This window comes from Miniopterus natalensis, chromosome 4 (assembly GCF_054644295.1).
Source record: "Miniopterus natalensis isolate mMinNat1 chromosome 4, mMinNat1.hap1, whole genome shotgun sequence".
NCBI lineage: Eukaryota > Metazoa > Chordata > Mammalia > Chiroptera > Miniopteridae > Miniopterus > Miniopterus natalensis.
In genome coordinates, this window is record NC_142084.1 from 97,678,488 (window position 1) to 97,706,439 (window position 27,952).

General features: G+C 47.9%; 1 protein-coding gene across 1 annotated transcript; it reads right to left on the reverse strand.

Moving 5' to 3' along the window:
- Window positions 1-276: 276 nt before the first annotated feature.
- WIPI2 (WD repeat domain, phosphoinositide interacting 2) lies at window positions 277-27,952 on the reverse strand. Its single transcript, XM_087817021.1, has 12 exons — window positions 27,864-27,952; window positions 21,412-21,494; window positions 12,643-12,812; window positions 10,483-10,579; window positions 9,981-10,078; window positions 9,529-9,621; window positions 6,960-7,030; window positions 4,471-4,578; window positions 3,500-3,664; window positions 2,622-2,729; window positions 1,483-1,613; window positions 277-582 (listed from the first exon to the last, which is right to left on the reverse strand). Exons 1-12 carry the CDS (start codon window positions 27,935-27,937, stop codon window positions 470-472), a joined length of 1,311 nt encoding a protein of 436 aa, XP_087673147.1. The 5' UTR covers window positions 27,938-27,952; the 3' UTR covers window positions 277-469.

Consider the following 27,952-nt stretch of genomic DNA (forward strand, 5'->3'; position numbering starts at 1 on the left):
AATTAACAAAATAAAGAGGAGGACCTGGCCCAGGGGGGGCTCTGGGAGGATCCCTGCCCACCCAGCCCAGGGGCCTTGGACCTGTCCGAGCAGAACCAGCCTCACAAGCAGACCCGCTCTGCCCTGCGCCCATGTGCAGGCTGTGAGCCACAGGGCGCAGCTGTCAGCAGTGGTTTCTAGTGCCCTATGCTGGCTTGGCACATTAACGCATGCAAAGCTAGGTTTCAAGGGCTTCACCAGTTAATTTTGGCAAAAAGAGAAAACAAAGAGCTAAAATTCATAGCAGATTAAAAGCCACTGAAGTGAAAACCATGTATTTCTCAACAGTAGGGAATGAGACTACAGCTACAATCTTTTTAAGTCTCTGCCATCCTCTCCCCCAACTCAGGTCAAAGTTCATAGCAGCATAACACAAAGTCCTCTGTCAGCCAGTGTTCTCTGCTTTGGGGTCAGAGTTCACAGGTCACGTTCAGTCCGTCCGGAGAATCATGGGAGGGTGCTCGCTGTCTTCCTCCAGCCGCAGGGCGCTGGCTTCCTCTTCCAGACACGCGCCGCCCACGGCACCCAGCTCATCCGTGTAGGCTGCAAAGAGACGGCGTGGTCACCAGGGGCGGGAGCCGGGAGCGGAGGTCACAGCAGCCCTGCCAGAGGCTGGGTCAGGGGCACACTAGGGCAGCCCACAGACTGCACTTGAATCCCTCTTGGGACTAACACGCTTTCTGCAGCCTTAGGCAGCTCAAGATGAAGTACTTTCCCAAATTCATAACTTTTAAAATGCTGTCTGTAGAGAGCACAGGGGCCGCCCGAAGGACAGGCTGCACGCTCTCCTAGTGACAGGGAGAACAGAAGTGTGTCTCAAGCCGGTAACGTGGGGTGCCCAGACCTAACACCCCGGGACACTCAGTGCTCCACCTCAAAGAGGAATGCGAGCAAAACTACAGGCCCGCCCGGGGAAGGTAAGCTGACTTTTTAGGTGGAAAACAGCTCACAGGAGTTGAACAGTCACAGCCAGACTGGCCATTTGTCTGTCTGCATGCTGACTAACAGCTTCTGTGTGGGACCCGAGTACAGGCCACCGTCCTGCCACAGCCTGCGCTCCTCCCAGGGCCCCAGGCCGAGGGGTCCGATGCAAGCCTGTGCAATGATCAGACAGGTGGGAGGGAAAGGCCCCAGAACAAACTTTGGGCAGTGGCGGGTGGGGGTGTGTAATATTCCAGTGGAGAGACAGCCAGGACACAAGTCATGGGCACCCAAAACAGCCTCAGCCATGACTATTTTCCTTCAAATAGGAAGAGAATGAATGGATTCAGCCTGCAGAGGCCTAAGACAGCCTAAGTGACAATAGCTGGCCTCTGAGGATGGTCACTCCCCTATCCAATACAGAGTGGTGGGTGGGCCACTATGATAAGGGTGATGCACAGAGCAGAACCACGGGGAGATCCCAGCGTCGGTCATCTCCCAGGTTTGTGCTATAGCCCTTACCAAGTCTTGTCGGAGATGCCGGTGCGTGAGTACCTTTGGCTACAGCTGTGCTGTAGGTCTGAGTCACTAAGGGGCAGTCGTGAGAGGCAGAATCTAAGATTTCATTGGTTGTTTCCATGCTGCCATCCAACCTGGTGAAGGTGGAGAGAAATAAAAACAGTGAGGACGTCGGGTGCAAGGACACGACCTCAAGGACCCAGAGGGCCTGACCTGCAGCAGCAGAGGCAACGGCCACTCGCCAGGACACGCATGAGCATAACACTATGGGGACTGGAATCTGTGCACTCAAACTTTTACGTGGAAAGTCTGATAAAAAAAGCTTATGCTGCCCGGCCGAGTGTGGCTCAGAGGTTGAGCATCAACCTAGGATCCAGGAGATTGCAGTTTGATTCCCGGTCAGGGCACATGCCCGGGTTGCAGGCTCGATCCCCAGTCGGGGGCGTGCAGGAGGCAGCCGATCAATGACTCTCTCATCATTGATGTTTCTCTCTCCCCCTCTCCCTTCCTCTCTTTGAAATCAATTGATATATTTAAAAAAAAACACCATGATGACAAACAGTAAAAGAATGCCTAGTGAGATGATCTTATTTCACTTTTGAGACTGATGATCACAAATAGAATTTGCTATAAAAAATATTCCCCACTTCCACCCCAATCACCAGAGTATTACAGCATTGTTGTTGCAACTTGTGGATAAAAAAAGCCAAAGCAGAAAAGTGAACTGCACTACTTCCCAATAAGCAAATATTAACCCTTTTCAAAGAGAAAATCTCTCTCACAGCAAGATGGCAGGCTCTCAAAAATGTGTCCTAAACTGTAGCTGACAGAGTGTGCTCATCTCTCTCTTGTGAAATGCTCAGTCCATTCGTAACCCATCCCTAGGGGAGCACTTGAACCCCCCCCCCCCAGGAAGGGCAGGTGCAGCACTGGCCACTTCCTGCCCATCTCTGCCCAGGGACACTGGCAGACGGGGTGGGAGAGCGGATGTCTGCCCACATCAGGGTGTCCGGGAAGACAAAGCTCCTAAACGGCACGGGCCACGCTGTCCTTTGAGGGAAAACATACACACACACGGGCCCAATGCAGACTGACCAGAGAGAGAAAGCTTGAGGAGGTGGAGACCGGGAGAGGCAACTTACTTGTGCTGTTTCATGAGGGTACACTCACCCCCTTCCTGGGGGTCCAGGTTGTACATGTACAAGTACCCGTCAGAAGCTCCCACCAGCAATCGGGGAATCTTCTGAATTCTAGAGGGGATAAAAAGCAGCCACGTTCTAGGATTACAGCTTTCAGAGATCTTATTAAATGAGAGCCTCACACTTGGCATGGCCAGGGGAGCCCTCTGACCCCCAAAAGCAGGCACAAATGTAGCTGCATGAGGTGACACGCTATGTGAATACTATGTGCATGCAGGACAAAGATCACACCCACTGTGCTACCTGTGGCCCCAACATCAAGGCCGACGGTGTCCTGACCATGAATGAGCACTGATCCCCACTGAGGGAAAGCAGGCGGGTCAGTCTCCTGGTTCCTCTGACTACTAAGGGTTGGCAATTCCGTAAGACTTTTCAACTATGCCAGTCGGATAAAAAGTAACATCTTAAAATTCACAGAAGCACAGACACTATCACAAAATTTTCACAGCTACACTTTGGATGCCAGTGAGGTTTGCGGGCTCCCTGTGCATTCTGCAGTGCCACTGGCTGGCTCTGTAGCCCCAAAGGGTTAAGTGTTAGCAATCTCACACAGCTCTGACTTAACGACACTCTTCATTAACACTATAAACACTCCACAGACACAGGAAGAGGGAGTTTCTGGAATGAGAGCACAGCCGAAAAAGCATTCTCGCCTGATGACGACACAGGCGCCGTTCCCTGCACTTCCCGTGAACCTTGCTCAGCTCAATCCAAAGTCGAAGTCTGCAGATTATTCTCAGGCCGGATCATCACAGGACCCCCCCGTCACTGTCCCTGGATGCACATGGGCAAAGGGAAGGGAGGCTGCTGCCTCTACTCACGTGGCTAGGGCGCAGATGTTTTTGTGGCCACAGAACGGCAGGCGCACTGTGGCAAAGGCTCTGCCCTGGTTGAACATTTCTGTTACTTGGGAGGGCAAGTAGCTGGTGGAGGCCATGAGCACCTTCCCGAAGTACCCGGTCCAGGTGGTGGGCTCCTCCTGAGGCCTAGGAGGGAATGTCACCAGACGCATGACTCTTCGCTGAGATGATCATGCCCCACCCACACAGAGACCAGGATCAGCCCCAAAACCTGAGAGAGAAATCCCCATCCTTCAGGAAAAAGGGGTGCAGAAAGCCACAGCCTCTAAGAGCCTGCCCTTCCCGAGGGGCCGCGTCAGATTACCCAAATAATTTGCAGTGAACGAGAGGACGTACAGGCCCAATTCATGATCCACCCCTGGATCTTACTTCAGCTGTTACTTTCCCACAGTCCATTCTCATGGTTGCTAACCTTGTACGTATCTGTGAGTTATCTGAAATGCTCCTTGGAATAAGACAGCGTACACTAATCAACCCCAGTCCCAGTGGGATGTTTGCATTTTAAGAGAAAAGCAGCACCCCATTCACCATGCACATCCACTGCAGTAACATAATTTAAGTCACCTGCCTTAGAAACGAGCCCTACCAGTAGACAGGCTGGGACAGTGCTCCCTGCACTGGGCAGTGCACTCAGACGTGCTGCTGTGCATAGGCCCATGCTGAGAGGTGGACGTCCGCACTGGCCCAGTCAGCCATCGTTACCCTCCCGCCAACCTCACGCGCAGCACACTGCCCATGTTAGATCATGTTAGGGGGACAAATCCTTCACTGCAGTGTGCAGACTTGGTGACACTTATTATAGAGCCAGAGCAGGGTCTTTCCTGACAGAAACATCAGGAGGCAGGAGTGTCTGTGCTCAGGTTTTCACCGGTTAGTGTAAACTGGACAAAGTGTTCTGTTGTTTTTTAAACAAATGAATCTTTGCAACTCACTTTTCCTTCACAGTCTCGAGTTTGAAGATGTGCACAGTCTCTGTGTTGCTGGAGGCAGAGAGGAACATGCCGTCCATGCTGAAGGCCAGAGAGCAGATGCTCACACACCTGTGGATGAGGGAGGCCCGAGTTATGCCATCACCCGGAGACACCAAGTCAGCCAGCAACCTCTCAAGGGACCCTAACTAATACCACAGAGAAGAAAGTTCCTTGACAGCCACACGTGGGTCTACTGGCAGCTTCTCCTTCCTGTCATCTCAAAAATTTTCTTCGGAGAAAAATGTTTGGAATGTAACACCAAGAAGAGCAATTCTTCATTATGTGCTTAAACAGTCAATTTTCTTTAATTTAAATTACAGCAATTGTTAACAACAAAAAGTAAACTGATCACTTTTAATGTTTTATAGAGTAAAACTTCCAACATTCAAGACACTAAGTCTCTATAATATGTCATAAAAATCACTGTAAAAATCCTAAAGCCAGCAAATAAACCTGCACTGTTTTCCAGGCCTGGGATCAAGCCTGGCCCTCTCCACGGGAAAGGTCCTAGTCACCTCAGTCCAGACGGACTGAGCGCTCCAACGCCCAGCCCTACAGCGTGGCGCTGGCACAGCCCTGCCTTCCTGGAGCCTCCAGTGCGGCGTGTGCAGGAGCTGCACTGGCTGCTAGCAAAGGAGCACTAATGACAGATGTGGAAGGCGCTACAGAAGGGGGGGCTGCTTCTGTCCTAGTGTCAGGGGAAGGCCTCCTGAGGGGCACCTGACACAGACTCAAAGGGTTCAGGAGTCCAGGTCACCAACACAACAGGCCCAGCATAGGAGACAGCACATGCCAGACCCCCGTGGAGAAAGGGATTACTCTTCTGAGGAAATGAACGTGGTGGGGCTGGGGCTGGGAGCAACAGGAAGGGGAATAAACAGCTGAAAGGAAGGGCCAGAGGCTAGGCTGCCAGCCGAGGAGCTTAGGAGTTCGGAGTTGATCCTATAGGCAAAAGGAGGGGGTGACAGGGTCCAAATGGGGTGTACTCTAGCTGTATTCACATCCCCAAGTAAGAGCCTGGGCTGAAGTCAGAAGAAAGGGCTGACGGGGCAGAAAGCAGAGACCAAGGCGAGTGAGAATCGGAGGGTAACATGAATGGGGCGGGAGAAAGAGACGGGACAGGACACGAGAAGGGGAGACCTCGGGAGTGAGGAACAGCCCTGGGAGAGCTCATATGCCTGCGCCTAACTCGGTGCACAAAACGAGAGAAAGGGGCCAGCATCGGGCCCCCCGAGTCCCTCTGGCCTGGCAGTGGGTGGATGGGCAGTGGTGGTCTTTACCAAGGTAAGGTGTGTGAACAGACAGGGCACACCCTGGCAGATCTTGCCCAGCACCTAGCGGGCAGGAGAAACACGGGGAACGCGGGAAAGCAGCCGGGGCCACACTGTACATTAGCACAGGCAGATGACTGCTTAGGGGGCTATGGGGCTGCAGGGTGAAGAGGAGCTTCCCTGGCAGAAACAAGATGAAGGAGAAATGGAGCAGGAGCAGCACAGGAAGAGTCCAGAATGTGGTGTAGGGAAAAGCAAGGGAAAAGGGGGAGAGAAACGCAGAAGGAGGTAACGGGAGGTGCTGGATGCCCGGCTTTGGAGGCAGGACGTACCTGTGAACCTGTGGGAACTGCCCCATGGAGAGCGAGCGATGACAGGACAAGGTGGGGGCGATGACGTGGGGGATGGGGGCAAGGCGACGGAACAGACACACGCAGTTACAGGTTCTGGAGCCCTTCCTCAGTACCAGCACTTACTGGTCCAACTCTTGACCCTGGGGGCTGGGCGCCACCAGATGCCCAACTGGGATGGACACCAAGCCCCAGAAGTCAAGTACTGCTGAGCAGGGTCACACAACTACGGGTGGGGCTCAGGGATTTGGCTTTGGAGCCTGGATCCCCATCTCTCCTGAGTCCTGAGGCAGAAGGCCCAGGGGTAACCAGAATAGCACCCCTTCTCCGAGCAGGTCAGGGACAGAGTGCTAACTACAGCCCGGCAAGGTCTGCAGATGGATGGGGGAGGGAGCTCCTCACCATGACTTATAGTTTGTTTGTTTTTAAAGAAAGAGTCAAAGCGACTTGCTGGGGTAAAAGGGGACGTGGGGGAGCTGGTAACAGTTTTCAGGGCAGAGAGTAAGGACAGGAGCCTGCTAACCAGGTCAGGAGTAGCCCGTCGCCGCAGAGCAGGCTGAGGAATGCACACAGCCCAGGGTCTGGCTCTGCCAGTTCTTCCACTCCCTTACCTGGCCATTGTTCTGTGTTCAGGTGGGACCACGGCAAATGAAACAAGGCTTGCCTTACATCTCTTTACCTACCTCCCAGACCATCCAACTGGGCTGAAAATGCCTGCTGTTTATCTGGGTGCCCAGTGCTCATGTGCCCGCTTGTTAGTCACAGAGAATATAAAATTGAAATCCAAAGAGAAACTCCAGATTCAACTCTAGAGATTTATGTACTTTACCTCTTAACTCCTCTCCGGAACTCAAAGAGTTTCTGTCCCTCTGGAATGGAAAATACCCTAATCACGGTCCCCTGTGACAGGGAGGAAGAAAAGAAAACAGGGCTTTAACAGTAAAGACAGACTTTCTCTATTTCCTTCCTGTCAGACTATAACTGAAACACAGCACGGTTTTCATGACAGTGTGCTGCGGGCCGGTGTGCAGGTGTCTGAGCCCCCTGCTGGCTGGCCCCCCAGGTGTCTGAGCCCCCTGCTGGCCGGTCCCCAGGTGTCTGAGCTCCCTCACAATCATCTCCCTTTCTGCCACGAGCACACCAGAACATCCTACTGTTCACCACTTAACACTTATTCTAAACACTAACAGCCTTGATGTCAAATGTGGAACAAATTAGTTTTATTTTTTCCTAAGTCATCCGTAGTTTAAACTATTAAAAAAAAAAGTTACTTAACTGCCTAGAAAGGAATCCGTCCAAACCTACACAATGATATATGAGCTGTATCAGGAAAACTACCAACTAAGACAAAAGGAAATATGAATAAACGGTGAGCTTCAGCACCTCCCTGCTCGGACTCAAAACATTTAGGGGATGCCAGTTTCCCTACCACCTAAAACCTTCATGGGGTGTGTGGGTAGACAGACAAGGCTGGAATCTGGGAGACTGAGAGAGAGACCTACCCAGGAAGTGAAACTGAACAGTGTGGTCACCACCAGGGCAGTGAAGAACCCAGCCCACCAGCTGGCCACAGCAGCACAGAGGAGACGGACAGCAGAGGGTCTGTCCAGCCATCAGAGAGCAGATGCAGAGAAATAATGTCAGCCCCTTGTGAAGACAGAGCTTCTCTCGAGATGGACGGACACCCTCTGAGGTTGTAATTCTTGGGAATGAGAGGGAAATTTGTGCATTCACACACAAACACAATTATGCCAAGGTTGTCTTTTGTAGCTCAAACTTTCAGGTTTATTTACAGACATGTATTTATATTTAATGGCCTGCCCACTGTGCAATACTAATCGATGACAGGTTGTTGGTCACAGCTTGGCTGCAGTTCCCTGAAGGCAGGATTAAGCCCTACACCTAGGGTGGCCCCAGCACCCAGCAGGGCTGAGGTGGCCACTGGTGGTCTAATCCCTCAAACCAGGAGGATTCTGTGTAAAAGCAAATCAAGTTTGTTCTTTATAGCCCAGAAGAAACTGTTCTATTTTTACTGGCCTCAAAATTCCAAGAAGTGCTTTAGTGCCTTCCTAAGACATGCTGAAAACCATAGAAGTAGGGCAAGGGTAATAGCATCTCCCAGCCACGTCCATGCTAAAGGGAGACAAGAAGGACGTGGTGACACTGCAGCCGGGCTTGCAGTCCAGTCCCTTTCTGCCCCGCTGGTTAACCCTGGGCATGCATAACTGCTCAGCTCCCAACATGAAACAGAAAAACGTTCTCCCTGACAAGGGGATCAAATGAGGTAAGGGACCAGAAAGGGTCCAGTGTGACTCATGACATAGTGACCCGTGAATGGTATCATTATTGCAGAAACTGGGTACATAAGTCAACGAAGACGCGTGCAGGGAAGCTGGAGCTGGGGGCCGGCTTTCTGCATCTCACTTGGTCGGCTGGCTCGGGGGAAGAGGGACTTTGGAGGCGAGGATACTTTAGGTTCTCAGGGCAAAAGCATCAAAGTGAGATGAGGTAGCAGGCAACTGAGGGGCAGGTCCAGTGCTCAGAAGAGGGAACAAGCCAGGAGACAAACGAGCTCCCAAGAGAAGATGGGGAAGGAATTCTCGAGAGAGGAACAGCGGAGGAAAAAGGTGCAGCTGTTCAAGGTGGGAAGAGCCAAGGACAGGAGCCTCCAGGGTCGCGGAGGCTGAGAAGAGGTCAGACAGGGGATTGCGAAGGCCACTCCCCTGCGTGCAGGCAAGGCCCCTCCTTCAACCCAGAAATCCCCCCACCAGACTCTCTCAGTATCAGAGATGCACACGAGAGACTTGTACATGAGACTTACACACAGTTACCTGTAACATAAACGTTATCCACACACATTTATACACTAGCGTGTTATGCTAACGTGTTCTAAACATCGGAAACAGTATGAGTGTATCAAAAACGTGCTAAGCCGTCACAAATGAATACTGCGGAGCCCTTAAAGGCATTTTCTTTCAGTGCAGTATGACGCAGGGGAAAGAAGAGCATGAGCTGGACACATAATACAATCACCACTCTGTCAAACAGAAAAAACCAACTGTGCTCAGATCAGCTCTGGACAGACCTGCCTCTGCTTTTTTACACTTCTCACCCCTTCTAAGTCCCCTCTGTACCACAGTATGTACTGTGTGCCATTTCACGGTGCAGTGGTGAGTGCACAGCTGTGCAGGGCTCTTTGGTCTTCTGTCCCAAACATGCCCCAGCTCCCGTCAGGAGAGCCCGCTCCCAGGCAGCACACCTCACAGCCTGCCAGGTGGGTTGTTACCTGTGCTACTCTGCGCTGGTTGGTACAGAAACTTGTTTGGTAGCCTGTATGAATGGATCCAAAGTTTGCTGAGACCTCTGGACTAGTTTTCCATGAGGCCCAGCAGCTTTACCTTCTCAGAAGCAGTAGCAAGCTTGGTTCCACTGGCGTCAAAAGCCAGGGCAGCTAAAGGACTGTCGTGAGCAGGGATCATGTTGGCAGCTCTCTGGAAAGGAGAGTGAGTCAAAAGTGACTACCATCCGGTCAACACACACCAAACCCACCTAATTTACTGGGGAGGGGGCCAAGGAAGTGTATGCAAAACCTTAAGAAAGCAAAGCAGCTCATCCTTAAGTGTCTGGAGTGTTCTGTGTCCCTCCCAGCACTCACATGGCAGGAGCTCATGGGGGGGGTGTGTGTGCGTGTGCAGCACTGCACCTGGGACAGATTCGCCCACCCGCCTTGCCATTCAAAAGTGAGAACTGCATTGCTGAGCAAAGGGAACTCAGGATGCCAGGGCCCACAGCACCCCTCTCCACAACAAGGTGCATTTGGAAGAGCACGCAAACACCAGAGGAACCTCACCAGGTTAATGGTGTCGAAGACCTGCACCTCTCCGATGGTGGCACTGCCAGGGTACGCCAGGTAGCAGTTGTCATTGTTAATGGACAGTGCGCACAGGCCTGAGGACACACAGAGCACAGCAGAGTTAGGGCCCGAGGGTTCCTTTAAAGTTGTCAGACATACAGAGCATTTACTTAACAAAGAACGTAGAAGTTAGGGCTCTGATCCATTCCAGCCTGGGCACTGCTGGGTGTTTAGGATCCACTTCAGGTGACAGCAGGGTTGTAAAAGAAGATTAAAGGCCTCTGGTCAGAAGTGATTAGTGACCTCAAAATTGGAAGCTGACCAAACCATTGATTGATATGGTCACAAGACCAGCATCAGGAGGAAGGGAGCTTGGTCTAAGGTCAATAAGCTTTACTCTGTCTACATCTCTGCGACCTCTGAAGAGAAGAAACCTCTCATCCCTGGCTGCCTTTAAAAGGACACTCAGGAAAGCAGGCTCTCTTCTCAATCTACTTACCTGCCGGGTTTGGGGGCGTCTCCCGGATGGTGTGCAGCACCTTCATGTCCCGAATGTTGTGTATGTACAGAGACTCCTCCAGGCACACGATGAGCCTCTAGAAGAAAGAAACAAAGGAAAGCATAAGGAAAGAGCCCAGCCCAGCCAGTGCTGCTCAGTGGCTGAGCATCGGCCTGTGATCTAGGAGATTGTTGTTAGATTCCTGGTCAGGGAACATGCCTGGGTTGTGGGATTGATAGCCAGTAGGGGGCGTGCAGGAGGCAGCCGATCAATGACTCTCTCACTGATGTTTCTCTCTCTCTGCCCCGCTCTCGCTTCCTCTCTCTGAAATCAATAAAGATATATTTGAGGAAAAAAAAAAGAGCCAAAACACTGCACGTGCTTTAGTCTTTACTCAGTGGACTCTTGGATCAAGACATTTTGCATTCATTCTACAACACCACGTGGCCTGGCCACTTGCACATACGGCACTAGCATTACTGGGTGGCTCTCCCCAGCACCCTGCTCCTCACCCATTGGTTAGGGCGTATCCAGAGCCAGTGTGCCTGTCCCATCATTATTTCTGCAGCTTGTACCAGGATGTTTAACTATGCTATTTGATTCTATGTCACAGAAATGAGGCAATATAGTAAGACAAGCGTGTTTCGTTTGTCTCTCACCCCTCGCCCCCTACCCCTCATGAAAACTAGATTGAGTGCCTTGGATGGGTCTGGTAATTAAAAACCTGTTGTTGAATTAGGCACAGCAAGATGAAGGTAAAAGCCTAGGGATTTCTTTTTTAATTTTATTTTTGTTTAAAATATTACAGATGTCCCTTTTTCTCCCCAAGGACCCGTTCCACCCCGGGATTTCTTAAAAGTATAAAAATACATTCTGCACCCAGGTTGCTTTACAGGGGTCCATGTTCTTGCTGCATTTTAGGATGGATGTACCTGGAGCGGTGCATCGAAGTGAGGATTTATGTGAGAAAGACATCTTGGAGCGCACGCGCTCGACATCAGCTGCCTCAGGACATGCACATGTATTTTAAGTTTTAAAAAGGTTCAACACGTTATGCCTTATAATTTCCCATTTTAACCAACTATTTCTGTTAATAGACCAATCCTGTTTGTCAGGTCAGTGGTCACCAAGTCAGGACCCACAGTTTCGTCCTGGAGGTTCCATGCCTACTCAGCCCTCCCTGCACAGAGTGCTCTGCTGTGAACAGGAGATGCTGCAGGACTGGAGGACAGTGCCATACTTGTGAGGAAGCACAGCCATGGGAGAGTCCATGAAATGAAACCAAGGGCTAGTCACCAAGTCCACACTCTGGGCCAGACACCCTTTTGAGTTTTGGAAAAGAGATAAAAAGTAGTAAACTTCGACCGGCTGGCGTGACTCAGCGGTTGAGCATCGACCTAGGATCCAGGAGATTGAGGTTCAATTCCCGATCAGAGCATATGCCCAGGTTGCAGGCTCAATCCCCAGTAGGGTGCGTGCAGAAGGCAGCCGATCAATGATTCTCTCTCATCATTGATGTTTCTCTCTCTCTCTCCCTCTCTCTGAAATCAATAAATACATATTAAAAAAAAGTAGTAAACTTGTATTATCTTAAGTGAGTTAAACTAACAGTTTAATATAGGAAAAAGAAGATGCTAACAGGTAAAAGCAAAAGATGCTAAATAAACTATGATTCAACCCTAAGGATGAGTACACAGAATAGTCAGTCCCCACTCAACACTGTTGACAGTCCTTGGAAACTGTGACTTTAAGCGAAATGCCGTGTAAGAAAACCAGTTTTACCCCAGGTTAATCGACAGAAACAAGAAGCGCGTTCCTATAGCATCTCGAGTCACAACGAAATGACGTTGCTCGAGGACCTGCTACAGAGACACACGTGCCCAGAGGATAAGTAAAGAACAGTGGCGGAAAGCAAGGAATGGATGGTCTGAGCAACACTGAGAGAAAGCCAAGTTGAGGTGGGGTTGTGGGGTGGTGGGGTGGGGTGAGGTGAGCAGAGGCTTGGAGCAGAGGGTGGAGGGACCAGAATCGCTGGCTAAGGACCACGGTTTTGTCCTGGAGGTGCTTGAGGACTCTGGAAGGGCAGCAACAGCCACAGCTGCACTGCACACCTGAGACTTGGGAAGAGTACAGTCTGATTCAAAAAGGGGTACCGCTCACCTGCCTGTTCAGCTTCACAGCCAGTATTGTGTTGGAATAGCTGTAGTTGCAGATCTCAGTTCCTTTCTTAAAGTGGCAAACTTTTAGCTTCCTAGGAGCCTTCAGGCTGACGATGGCCACCAAGCTGCTTGAGAACAATCTTTCCACGATGCACACATCCTCAGTATCAGCTGTAAATAGAAAAACATACATGTACCCACAGCAACAGGCATGTCTGCTCACACACAAACAGGTGTCCAAGTGCAGATTACGTAAAGCAGAGCACTGCAGACTACACAGTGGGCACCTGGTGACGGTGCTGGGCCGTGGGTACAATCCCAGAGCAGCACTGGAAGTGTGAAGGTGAGGTCTGGGGCAGACAGACCAGAGTCAAATTCACTGCTTAGGAGCCACAGACAAACCACTCCCAGGGTCCCCCTGCCAGGAAGGTCCCTGCATTCTGCATGGAGGGCCACCCTCCGCTCAAATGCCACCCCTGCAGAGGCCTCACCCCCACTCTGTCAAAGGGAGGACTCCTAGTTCCCCTCTCTCCGCAGTATCCTGGCCCCTTCCTCCCCAGCAGTCACCTTTTATCTGCCCGCTGGGTGCTCCTTGTACGTGGGCTGGGCTGTGAGCTCCATGAGGACAGAGGCTGCACTTCCTGCTCACAGCTTTCTCCCTGGCCCTTACAACGGTACCTGACGACAGGCCCCCAGGTATTCTTTGAACGACTCACTTTCTAAGCCTTGCTTTCCTCATGTACCACTCTCAGTACTTCAGGAGGGGATGGCAGATGCCGGACCAGAGTCAGTGCCTGCCATCCCCACCAGCTCCCTGCTCCCATTAGAGAGGGGATACCCCTACTAACAGAAGACTGATTAAAACACAATGTGCAGACAGCATCCTGCACAGAAAGTGGCAGGTACAGCGGACTCTCCACAGATATTACTTCACCCCCAGCCCTACTGACTGCCCACACCCCAATCTCTCCTTAGTACTGGGGGAAGTTCAGATCTAGATGCAGAGAATTCTAGAATATAAAAAAATGGCAGAGCGAGAGTCTAGATTGTCTCCACCTGCAGCCTGTCTACCTGAGCTACTGGAAGGACAGCGGTGCCAGCTGTTTCGAGCATGTACTCATCCACTCATTCAACACTTCTCAAATTGACCTCCTGGTCAATGCAGTCCGAAGCACAATCCCAGCAGACATTTTGTTGACAATAACTGATTTTAAAATCAGAAAGGCAAAGGATCTAGAAAATCCAAGGCTCTCTAGAAAAAGCACAAAGTTGAAGGGCTTATGCCATGTGACTCCAAAACACTGTATATAAAGAAAGCTACAGTAAACCAGACAGTGAGTCACTGACACAAAGACTAACAAATAATCAATGGAAAAAATAAACAGCAGAATGAGACCCACACTTAAAGGATTCTTTTAAGCACCAAAGCAATCCATGAGGAAAGAAAAATGTTTTCAACAAATGACTGAACAGGAAAAGAAAATTAGCCTTGACTCCTACCTCACACCATATAGCAAAATTAATCTGAGGTGGATCACTAAACTGAACATAAAAGTTGAAGCTACAAAGCACTAAGATATAAAGAAAGCACTAGAAAATATCTTTATGACTTGATGGTAGCAAAGGTTTCTCAGAAAGGACACAGAAAGCAAGCATCATAAATGAAAACCCCCATAAATCAGACTTCATCAAAATTCAACATCTTTGCTCAACAGATAAGACAAGCCACAGACAGGGGAAAAATATTCACAGGACATTACCTGACAAAGGACAACTCAATAGCCAGTTTGCCTCAGTGGTTAGAGCGTCGGCCCAAGGACTGAAGGGTCCTGGGTTCAATTCTGGCCCAGGGCACGTACCTCGGTTGCAGGCTTGATGCCTTGCCCTTGTTGGGCTATGTGCAGGAGGCAACCAATGTGTCTCTTTCACATCGATGTTTCTCTCTCTCTCTGCCACTCTCTCTGAAAAAGGCAATGGAAAAAATATCCTCAGCTGAGGATTAAAAAAAAAAAGGCAACCAAATTTAAAAAGATCTGGACAGATATCAGACAAAGGATATATACAAATGGCTAACAAGGACACGAAAGTGCCAGACATCAAAGCCATGGGGGAAATTCAGATCAGAACCACAACAAGAACTGTTACACATACATCAGAATGGCTAACTTAGAAAGACTGACAACACCCTGTTGGTGAGGGTACAGAGCAACCAGATGTGCCCACAGCACTGGAGCGGATGCGAGAAGGGACAGCCCCTTAGGAGACTGGTAGTTTCTTATAAAGCAAATCACATGTTCTAGTCCTAGATATTTACCTAATATAAATGAAATATATGTCCACAAAAGGAGCTGTACAAGCATGTTCCTAGCAGCTTTATTCATAATAGCTAAAATCTGGAAAAGCCTAGAGATCTGTGAACTGGAGAATGAACGAACTGTCATATACACAGTTGACCCTTGAACACACGGGGGGTGACCCCCTCAGAGTAGAAAATCCAAATGCTTACTTTTGATTCCAAAAACTTAACTATCCTCAGTAACCACATATCCTCAGATACTCTGCCCCTTACATAAAACCATGTGTAGATCAATGCATACAGTTGGCCCTCCGCATCCACAGACTGAAAGCAGCACAAGTATTTATCGTACAAAATCTGCGTGTATGTGGACCTGAGCAATTCAAACCCATGTTGTTCAAGGGTCCATGGAGACATACGACATGGATAAATCTCAAAACATTTAGCTGAAAGAAACTTTATCCAAGAGCACATGCTGTACTTATGTGACATTCTAGAACAGGCAAACTTAGCCTATACTAGAGAAAACACAGACACCGCTTGCCTCCTAGGGGAGACAGGGAGCTGGGACTGACTGGGAAAGTATGAGGGAACTGTCTGGAGTGATGGTGAGCCCTGACAAGAGTTCAGGTGACACAGATGCATGCATCTGTCCAAACTCACGGAATGTTTACTTAAGATCTGTGCATTCCATTGCATGTAAATATTACACCCCCAAAAAAACAACATGGAACTCCAGTTAGCAATGTTCATGCTGAAGTACTTAAGGGAATATCTACTGATTTGTAAAGGAAAGAACTAATGGGTAGGGTGTTTGTTCACCTTTCCCACCCAATGGTAAGTTGGAAAAAATTTTTTGAATTTTAATGAAAAAAAAAAAAAGCAGAAGAGACCTCTGAATTTTAAAAGTAGAGAGTATGTGTGGTGTAGGCAGCAAAGCTACTTTTAACTACAAATATTCATGAAAGAAAACAGTATAACGAAACCCTCCATATGCCCATCACCTGATTTAACAAACATTCACTTTCTGTCATTTAGCTTCACCTATTTTGTTCTTTTCTTAAGTTTCAAAGGCGGCCATCATCCTGACATTTCACCTGGAAAATATGTCTGTAAGCCCCTCTAAATAAATAAGGACATGGGAAAAATGTATTCTCCAGTCTGTGACTGAAAATGGAAGCTATCTTAGACCACAGTGAATTCCAGGTGGATGAAGAATTTCCTGTAAAACCCCAAAGACCTAGATGATGACACACAAGACTGTCCTATGCCCCCCCAGAACAGGACAAGCCTTTCCATGCTCAGAAGCCATTTGAGAGAAGACAAATACATTGCACAGGCAGAAATTCAAGACCATAAACAAGGTCAAAAGCAAACAGCAATCCAGAAGAAATATTTGCAACCCATGGCAAATTGGCCAATTTGCTTTAAATCAGTAAGAGACACATAATCCAACAGAAAAGCAGGCAAAGGAAAGAAACAGTTAAAAAACAAAAAAGCATAAAAAAAATAAAGAGTTCACTTCAGCTATGATTTAAGAAATGTAAAAAAGGCAATGAACACATTTCTTATCTCAGGCTCATTTTCTTTGATAACGCCTGTGTGGTAGGAAGTGAGGAGACAGGAGCTCTACCATTAGTAAAAACATGGTACTGCCCCTTTTAAGGGCAACTGGGCAATATCTACCCACTTTAAAATGTTTACCTGTTGCCTTAGCTGGTTTGACTCAGTGGTTAGTGTGCTGGCCCTTGGACTGAAGGGTCCTGGATTCGATTCTGGTCAAGGGCATGTACCTCAGTTGTAGGCTTGATCCCTGGCCCTGGTCAGGGTATGTATGGGAGGCAACCAATCGATGTGCCTCTCACATCGATGTTTCTCTCTCTCTCCCTTCCACTATCTCTGAAAAGCAATGGAAAAAATATCCTCGGGTAAGGGTTAAAAAAAAAGTTTACCCGTTGATTTTTCTCTCCAACAGCTGTACTCCACAAGCGGGCAAGACAAAGATGCTCACCCAGCAATCCCACTCCTACAGGTATCTATCTACCTCAGAGAAATGAAAACACATCCACACAACTGGTACAAAAATGTTCACAGCAGCACTATTTAAAATAGTCAAAAAGTGGAAATAATCCAAATATCCATCAACAAAACATGGTCTAGCCCGGCGTGGCGTGGCGTGGCTCAGCGGTTGAGAGTCGACCTAGGATCCAGGAGATCACGGTTCGATTCCCAGTCAGGGCACATGCCCGGGTTGCGGGCTCCATCCCCAGTCGGGGCGTGCAGGAGGGAGCCGATCAATGACTCTCTCATCATTGATGTTTCTATCTCTCTCTCCCCCTCCCCTTTCCTCTCTCTGAAATCAATAAAGATATATTTAAAAACAACAACAAAAAAAACCAAAACATGGTCTACCCATACAATGTGACATTATTGAACAATAGAAAGGAATGGAGTACTGACATATGCTCCAACATGGATGAACCCTGCAAATACCCTAAGAAAAAGGAGCCAGGCGGGTATGACTCCATTTATCTGAAATGCCCAGAGCCTCAAATCTAGAGAGGCAGAAGGCAGATTAGTGCCTGCTCGGGGTGAGGCAGGCAGAAGAAAATGGGGAGTGACTGCTGATGGATTCAGGGTTTCTTTTGGGGAATCATAAAAATTTTTTCAATTACGTTATGGTAGGCAGTAAAACTCAGTAAATACACTAAAACCCATTGAATTATATACTTAAAACAGGCCATTTTGATAGCATATAAATGACATTTCAAAAAACTATTAAAAAAAAACACCCTACACAGGCAGACTATTGAAGAAATTTGAATTTTGGCCAATATATTAAGATCTGATGTAAGAAGTATGGGGCAGCAGGGACTTTTAAGTATCAAGTTGTGCACCAGTGAGAAACTGGGCGACAGAGACAGAAGCAAGGTGTCAGGGCAAAACCTCACTGGGATCTTCTGAGACCACAAGGCCCTGGAACCAGAACACTCCATGCTTCCAGGGGTCTCTTAAACTGTCCAAATCATATACCAACCATTGGGTTTTCCTGGGGAAACACCTGTAAGTTTCATCAGATGTCCAAAGGAGCCACGAACCAAAACAGGCCAAGGCCATGGCTACTTGGAGCCAACACACTGCCGTTGCTACCTAAGTAGTAACAACACAAAAGGATTCACTTCCGAGTTCCTCAGTCCTATAGACCAGTGTGCCCAGATCCATTCAGGACGCACCTATCGTAAGCGGCCACACCTATACACTGTTAGTGGCTTAGGCTCACTACTTTCTTACTGCATCATTTCAAGAAGCTCTTTCACATTTTTTATTATACCTCACTCCCAGGGAATTTTTAAACCCTCACCCGAGGATATGTTTTTCATTCATTCTAGAGAGAGGAAGAGGGAGAGAAAGGATTGGTTGCCTCATGCATGCGCCTTGACCATGGATCGAACCCTCGACCCTTTGGTGCAATGGATGATGTTCTAACCATTGAGCCACACCGGCCAGGGCCCAGGGAACTTTTAACACCCAAACATACACAGAACCCACATACCCAGGGCAGTTACTTCCCAGTAAGGTGAAGGACATGCGACTCAGCCCCCCATGAGATAATGGTGCTTCATGAATCAGGCTGGTGACTGAAGAGTACTGCAATCAGATGAAAAGCAAGAGAAACAAGGCTGCACATTTGCAATTACTGAAGATGGCCTGTTACCAAGACACCAGTGCCAGTAAGCACTCAGGCTGTCGGATGCCTGGGGCTCTAAAGAGATACATGTTCAGAGCCTGATCTTCCATTACAACAGGTTTAAGCAGAGAGGCTACTGGAGTTTCTCCCCTGCAGGATCCATTCCTATCTCACTGAAACTATATTTTGACCAGTGCACAGCCTGTCAAATCAGAACGTCAGAAAGCACCATCTCTCAGATCCTTACAGTGAGGAAAATAGCTGTGAAGACAAGGACAGTTTATTTCTTGATAAACGGTGCCGTGTCCCCGGAGGCTTTTCTATCAGAGAAGCAGGCTCTGGCCACTTTTCCAAGGGAAGGATCAGTCAGCCCATGTTTAGTTTCAGAACTGCATACTTCATGAGGGATGTTACTCCACTCAGAAACTTGCAATATGCAAGGATACACAATGCAGAATCTGAAAAAGCCAACTTTCCCTTCAAAACCTCTGTGATATCTTATAAATAACAAATTTGCATCCTTTATTTATTTTGCCTAACAGGATAGGATTTCATTGCAGTAGTATTTCAGGGAAGAGAGACCACAGATTTGCATAATGTTTACCTTCAAACTAACAAAGGACACACAGAGGAAGATAAATGTGCACCCACAACCAACCAAGCACGGCAAAGCACACAAGGGAGTCCTCGCAACTTTCCTTTAAGTTTGAAATTACAATATAGATAGTAAAAAAAACGAACAAAAAACTTCCACTGCTGCTGGGCAAAGGTTTTCTTGTTTAATTAAACAAAAGAAGCAGCAGTTGTCAGTCTTGCTTTCCCCAAGTCTGGCTCCAGCTCACTCCTCTGTTACAGCGACAGTGACTGAGAGCAGAGACTGATGCTACAGTGATGGTTGAGAATTGTGCATGCGAGCCAGCACTGAGCCTGGGATAAATTTTGAGGCATCAAGTACTATTCTTTGCTTTAAGTCTATTTGTAGAAAAATGCCAGAAAACAATCTTGACTCAGCAGCTAACCTGTTTTTCTAAGAGACACTCTATTCTCTAACTCAATAGAAGTATGTGAAAGAGAAAAGGTAAACAAAGTTCTAGGAGCAAAAGAATTTAATAGCCTCGGTTTGAAGTATTAACCTTCAAGCCCTGGCTGGTGTGGCTCAGTTGGTTGGCCAAAGGCCACTAAGAAGAACGAAGAAATCACCATGTTGGTCAGTAATCACCCACTGTTTTAACAATGCTATCAAGACAACACATTTTGTTCCATCAAAAACCTTTGAGAAATGTGGTGCCAAAAACCAGTAAATAAACTTCAAGTAAACAGATTAGTAATTAAACTGATTCATTTGAGAAAGAGTGAAGACCAGGTATTCTTACGCCCTTTCTAAGCCCTGGGTCTCCAAATGGGGGAAATTCTGTGGATCTCAAAACTGATGACTGTTCCTGTAGTCACTACAGGAACAATTTAGTAGCACAACCTAGGCCTTGGCTTGGATTAGTTTTAGTAAATACTTCAGTCATTATAAGAGCCTGATGGAATCCTTTTTCCAGAGATGGGCTACCCGTCTCTGAAGAAATCCCTAGAGGGAGCAATCCTGTGTGGGGTCCAGTGAAGGCAGCCGGGTGGGGATTTTCAGAAACACTGACACCCACTTGAGATGAGCAAGCTCACTGGCTTACAGCTACTGATCATCCAGGCCACATCTTCCAGCTGCACACTGGAACAGGGACTTTTTTAGAAGATTTGGTAAGCACCAGGAGGCAAGTCTAAGGACAGAAAAAGTAAAATCTGTGGCAGCCAAATGGATCCAGGAGTCAGGGATGCTGACCAACTGCAAGACTTAGGCTGACCTCTTGTGGGCCATGAGAACTCCACAGTTTCAAGTAAATAGCAAAGACTCGACTTTTCCCCCCGTGTCTTCATCTTATGTTAACGGGGGTGGGGTCCGGGTGGTATTTATGTGGTTTGCTTGTCTTTGTGTCCCCGCCTAACATTCACCTGTTTTGTCTTCCTCCATTTAAACGTGTCACGAGAGCAGGAACTTTGTCACTACTGCCATCTCCACAAACAAAACAGGGCTGGCACATGGCAGGTCCTCGATAAATGTTTACAGAGTGAATGGCACCAAGAACAAATATGAGGTGTCTAACCACATTAAAAAATGTTACGAATATGGGAGGAGTCCAAAGCATTCCATATTCTCAGTGGGGGGAAGGGCTGAGGCCACCGCCTCTTATTCAGCAGGTACTGCTGTATACAGAAGAAAACCGAAGACACCGAGGCGCAGGGGCGAAGTAATCTCTCTAAAGTCACACGGTGACAAGCAAGAAGGCAAAGCTCATAACCCTTCTGCAATTCCATACTGCCTCTGACACGCTGGCTACTGAAATTCCAGAAAATGACAAGTGAAGAAAATAAATCATTTCTACAGGGGCTGTGAAGTTTTCAACTTTCTGCAGGCCCTGTATGACAGAAACCCGAATAGTTGAAATGGCATGGAAAATGGGGGAAATTTACAGAATAATACACACAGAATGACACCGTGTATTGAAAAAAAATCAACCAGTAAAACAAGGATTTCTCTATGTACATTTATAAGTATGTAAATAAAAAGATCTGGGAGGACACACGCAAACTGTTCCCAGCTACCACCTCTCGGTGGACTAAGGTGGAAGAAGAGACTTGGTCACGGGCATCTGGACTTGAACCACAGTGTCTGATTTACGAATGCACATCAATCAGGTTAAACTTGTCTATTTTTTAAGGGGGAAAATAAAGCAAACACTTACTGCATTCATAGATCTGTTCCAGCTTATCCACAGAAGAAAGGGAGAAAAACTTATAACCGGACTTACTACCAACAGCTAGGGACCTGCAAAAAAGCCAAATTCAGAAATAAGAGCTGATACGTGTAGACAGTGATAATGCACAAACTGCTCCATGTTACAAAGAGTAACCATCATCTCTACCAAATGTTAGCACAATCATTTCATGTAGTTTGCACCAGGTGAGTGGTGGTGAGCAGAAAAGAGGAAGGTGGCAAAGGAAGATGACATGCCCCATAGCCAGGAAAAGGTGAGGGTCAATAAAATAGACAATATTCTTATTTAAAACTTAAAACTTTAAAGATAAATATGACATATAATGAAGTAATGAGACCCAAATTAATGATCCCCTCAAAACAGGCGATCCGATAAACATGCAGAGATATGTGAGAGTCCAGGTTCAGTGAGCTACCACTCTAAGTAAACAGACATTTACAGGCTGGGTGGATGGCAGCATCTTCGCGTGGCTGAGCACCGGGACAGAAACAAAACTGACCAAAAAGCTAATTGAGGATCTGGAATTGGAAGACTACAGTTGGCCTAGAAGGAAAAAGCAAAGGCTCCGTTTTCAGAGCCTCATCTGGAAGATTCGCATTCGCCATCCTACCCCAGTACTGCTATTCTGCTACGAGGCCTGGAGGGGCCTCGAGAGCTCTCCAGATCCCCGCCACAGCAGAGCTGTGACACTAAGCGAAGCAGTTCCCCAGCAGGTCACTGCTCTCTAGAATGTGACTGACCAAGGCAAGTAAGAAGGCACAGCCTTCAGAAAGAGAGGATGAGAGAATAAAGCAGAAAGTGGTGGGACATGCAAAGAATCTGATACTGGGATCGTCTGTGCATTTAGTGCCTGGGAGAACACGAAAACAAGTGGAGGCAGAAGATAAACCAGAAGACTAGAAATAACAAAGGCAAGACATTTCATACCATGAGTATTTCATCTCTTAAAAACCTGAGATTTCCAACCTTTCACACATATATAGGAAAAATATACAGCTGACCCTTGAAAAATGTGGGGTTAGGGGCGCCCAACCTGTGCAGTAAAAATCTGTTAAAACTTTTGACTCCCCCTAAACTCAGTCATCCCTCGGTATGGGGAGGGGGGCAGGTTCTAGGACCTGCACAGATACTCAAATCCACGGATGCTCAAGTCCCTTACATAAAATGGTGTGGAATAATGCACACATTCGCAGTTGTTTGAATTTGCGCACATGAAACCCAGGAATACAGAGGACCTGCTGTATATTTAAGGGTCCACTGTATTCCAAGAACAGAGCTGCTATGAGCACTCTTAAATTTTTAAATTGCAATTGGCTTATGTTAGAAATACAAACAGAAACAAAACTTTCTACCAGCTCATATCATTTTTCTTTGCAAAAATACTTCATTATATTGAATTAATTATATCAACAAAGTAATTGTTAGCTGTAAATATTTTGAAAAGTAATAAAGGGACCAACACAAATACAAGAATAATCAAGAAGGCTAAAAATAAAACAAAATCTCAGTACCCCACAACCTGGGAAATAGGTGCTCAGGAAACGTTTTCCAGTTAACTAAGGGTTGCTATTTTAAGCAACCCCCTCACTTCTAACTTTACAAAAGTCATTCTTATATGCTTTCCTGTGTTAACACAAGGGGAGGGCAAATTCCTAACACCCTCCTGGACTCACATATTAAGCAACTTACTCTATCATAATCCAGTGACCCTCTCCAACCCAACACGTCAGGGTTTGTGTTCCTACATCAAATGGCTAGACTGTACTACTGAGTTTATAAAAATATTTCCTACATTTTGTTTTGCTGAGAGTTGTCACTTTTCCTTGTGACCCTATCATTAACAGTCCCTTTCCCTTTCTAACTTCTTGTTGACTTAGAAACCAAATCACCAAGCTTATTAGTATTATATTTAAAATAAGCCTCTTCCATGTGCCAAATAATGAGCTTTAATTAATTAATGAGAACCTGGATTTTGATCTATCTAGGTTCTCAGATGTGCTCCAAGCAGGTAGAATTTGTTAAAACTGGACTCTGCTGATCAGAAATCAGAACACTGATGTTCTTCCAGATATTCAGAACCGATTTAGGATATTAAATACCTTAGAATATTAATCGCATGGTTTACTAAACAACTGTGCACTGCAATCAGTAAGAAATGTAAACACAAGTAGACCAATTATTCCCGGATATGTGCATATGGTATAGCATGAGCATATACTTTATCAATGAAGGTAGACAGTTTTAAAGGGTGATATTAAATATTTTCAGCTCCAACCATGGGGTTCACACACCCATTTGGAGATTCTGCTTTTAGCGATCCCTCAGGACTCACCTGACCATACAGTGGCATGTTAATGGGAGGAACAAGTAAATGTGAGATCCCCCAACAGATACCCTTACTCCCTGATACATGTTCATGTGCTAAGTCTGTTCAAGGTAACACAGCAAGTACCTTTTACTGGCACTGGGAAAACTAGCAAACCATAACAGAAAGAGGATCCACTGGCTTTACCCTCCACTTCACTACACTGCGGCCTTCAACCACGGCCCATGTCAAAATCCAGACTGCTGTACTCTCTCAAGACGGCCTTGGAGGGCAACTACTGAGTGAAACACAGTTGGAGACAAGCCCCTTTATTTCCACTCCTCCCCCCTTACTCCACTCCCAGAAGCTTCCCTCTACCACCAACCCTGAGCCTTCTGGGGACTCTGTGGTGTAAACTAGGTTGGTCCTCCGCCTTCTCCATCAGCAATTTAGGACCCACTTGCCTTTACCACTTGCTCGCTTCCAGAATTTCGTTGCTGTGTCTCCTTTCCCGTTCTCCCCATCCTATGGGGTTTAAGTCCTTTAAAACACCTTTTTGAGCCGAGCCAGGTGGCTTGGTTGGTTGAGCGTCACCCCGTGCACCAAAAGGTTGTGGGTTCGATTTCTGATCAGGGCACATACCCAGGTTGTGGGTTTGATCCCTGGCTGGGGTGCAAGGAGGAGGTAACCAATCCATGTCCCACATCCATGTTTCTCTCTCTTTCTCTCTAGAATCAAAGTGTCCTCGGGTGAGGATTAAAAAAAAATCCTACAAACATCTTTTTATATTTTATTAACATTTTACCAGTGTTTTGGGAGGGAGCCAAAATAAATGCTTGTGTTTGGTCCACTGTCTTTGTTTTTATCTGCAAGTCTTTGTCACTGAACTTAAACTTGAGTGTTCGATATCTAAAAGATAGTGATTTCCACTAAGAAAAAAAAGAAAACGTGAATTGGATCTTTTCTTAACGCCAGTGGGGATTTCCAAAGCAGAGCTCATCACTTCCTCCTAAACCGACTCCTTTGATCCGTCTCCCATGACAGCATTTATTGCTGTTCACCAGAACCCAGGCCTGAGACTGGGGGTAAGCTTAACTTCTCCCTTAAATAATCATGTGTCCGGTGGGTCATACCAAGTCCTGACAGCTAACTAGTCCCCTTTCCACTTGCCACTGCTGCTGGTCAATAGCCTCCTCAGTGACTGTCCTCCTCAAACACATCCTCCACACAGAAGGCAGAATGACCTTTGTCTCTAAGGTTGAAGGATCCTTAAAAACCATGTGCTCCTAAGCCCATCAACTCGCTGATGAGGAAAAGAAGTGACGTACCCAGAACAATAACTGTAACCTAGAAGAAACCTGGTTGAAAAAAGCAATAAATTCAAACAAGTGTCTCCTATTGTCTCTACACCCAAAACTTCTCGGGACACGCACATCAGTTCTAAAAACAGAAGACTTGGAAAATCAAGTTCCTTTCTTTATTCCATCTCATTCAGAAATGCAGCTTAACACAGACACTGCCAAACCACTTCCCACGAGTGGTGTGCCCTGGAGGAATTCCGTCCTTGACAGTTCTGAGATTCGAGTGATACTCTGCCACTTAATAGTTTGTTACCTTCAATTTCAAAAACCTAGTTTCCTCCAACATAAGCCTTCCAAAGTGTTACTTTCAGAAACTAGGAATGAACTAACCAGGTAAGGGCAAGATGAAGGAGATGAGCTGTTCTTGGTGCATTTGTCACTGGTCTAGTCAACAAAACAGAACAAAACAAAAACAAATGAAACTTACACTTTTAGGATAGGAATCATAGGAAAAAGTACAACTGAAACCATCACCAGTACGACAAGAAGGGCAGGACCGACAACTGGGTATGTGAGGAATATTCTGTGGTTACGCATTAATGTATAATGTATGTCTTCCATTAAATGAAATGGCTTCCAGACTCTCTCACTCAATATGGTGAACGTGGGTCCCAGGCCACTGTTCTGTCTTGTGGAAAATTGTGTTCCTCCATTAAAACAAGTCTGGAGGTGGGCAAGGGAGGGAAAGGTGTAAACTGTAAGGCTGTTCCCCAGGAACTGTGGTATTTCTTTCAAGTGTAGATTTAAAATAAATTAGTGATTCTGATCAATAAACTTTTTGTATAACCCCAACTTGCTTTTCCTTACAATTTATACTCGTACTATATCAAGGCCTCTTTGGCAAGTTAAAATGATAACACGGCAATTTTCTCTTGAATTAATAACTTCAGGACTCCCAGAAGGGTGGGGAAGCACATGATTTCCAACTGTGCAGCCCAGACAGAGTGATAGTCTTCTATTATACAGGGAACTTGGTGCCCATTTGAAATAACAGCAAAGAGCACGTTTGGTCATACTTGATTTCCTTTCAACATAAATGATAAGTGAAAACCTGAAACAATGGTAGGGACTGTTTTGGAAATTCTCTAGTTTATATAAGATGTAAAAAAACCCCATCAAGCTACCATTTCTTACCAGTCTCAATACACTAAGGGCTTAAAAACTAAATCACAGTTGGTTGAAAGTTCCTACTCCCTATCTGGACAGAGAGTCTATCCCAATTACAACCACCTGCAACAGGTTGTCCAAACTGCTCTTGCTGTACTGGCTTTCAGTCACATAGACTAGACCACTATGGTATTTGGCTGATTTAATCTTTAAACACTGCGACCGTCTGATTTCTAACTCCACGCCCCTCAGAATCCTACTCTGCAGGTAGCATAACCAGCGGGGTGGCAGAGGGGAAAGAACATGGGTGAGACTTCGGGAAAGAGTTCAGTCCTGCCCCACTGCAGTACTAACCAACCTAGGACCCAGGGGCTGTTCTGAAGGTGGGTCTCCTCATCTGTGGTTGGAGGTCACCTGCTCCCCATCACCCCTCCATACAGCCCCACGGTGGGACCGTCTGCATTGGCTGCACAACCCTGGGCAGGCGCGCCTGTGTCCCCGCCACCGACCCGGGGCGGCGATTCTACAATCAAGTTGTCTTCTGTTTGTTTCTGAAACTAAATTCATTGGGGTGCCACTGGCTAATAAGATGACACGTTTCAAGTGTACCTTTCTATGACACACGACCTGCATACTGCGTTGTGGGCCCACCACCCAAAGTCAAATCATCTTCCGTCACCTTGCATTTGGCCTACAACCAAATTTTAACTTTTAAAAAGTCTCGTTTTCTCCTTTGCCCACGGCACGCCGTCCCCTGGCAGCAGCTGCAGGCAATGACCCACTCCTCCTCTTACATCACCGCTTACTCACGTCCCGGGACGGCTCTCCTGCCTGCCCGCCCCACCACTCATCCTTCCTGCCCCCGGAGCCTCATCTGGGGACTATCCTCAGGGGCCGGAGGTTGGCCCTAGGGCCCTCACCCTGGGGACGGCCACGGCCCACTCCCCGAAGGGCCCACCTCCCTCCGGCTGTGTCTCCCCAGGTCGGAGGTCAGGGTTATTGCTAACTTTCTTTCTTGCTCGGGGAGGACATCAAAGTTTCCTGCCAAAGAGAACAGCGAGACGTGAAGAAAAGGAAAGAAAAGTGGGGAGAGGGGCCCTAGGATGACGGGGAGACAAGAAGGTCCTGAGCAGGGGAGAGAAGGGGTGAGAACGGGGCTGGCCGGGCACGAGGAAGGACCCCACTCCCACCCGGGGCGCAGGCGGCGGGACAACAGGTCAGGCCGCCAAGTTTTCGGCCTAACTTTGGAGAGAAATGGGGTCTGGAAAGAGAGAGCCTTCCAGCCGGTGGGCGAAATACCTCAGCGTCCAGGTCACTCCTCCCGCCCAGGGGTCGCCGCCGTGGGCAGCGCTCGGAGGGTCCCTGAGGAGGGCGCCCCTCCCGCTGCGCCCAGGCCCACCCCGGGGACGCGCCGCCCCAGGGATGCGCGCGCCCGCCCGCCCGCCGGGCCCCGGCCCCCAGAGCCCGGCCCCAACCCCCCAGCCCCCCGCCCTGACCCCGGGCCCCGGCCCTCCGACCCCCCGACCCCAGCCTCCGCGCTCCGACCCGACCCCGGCCCTCAGGCCCCGGCCCTCTGACTCGGGCCGCGGCCCTCCGGCCCCGACCCTCCGACCGGGCCCCCGACCCCGACCCGGGCCCGGCCTTACGTGACGTCCTGGTTGAAGTTGGCGAAGAGCAGCTGGCCGGCGCCGGCCTCGCCGCTCTGACTGGCCAGGTTCATGGCGGGCGCGCGGCG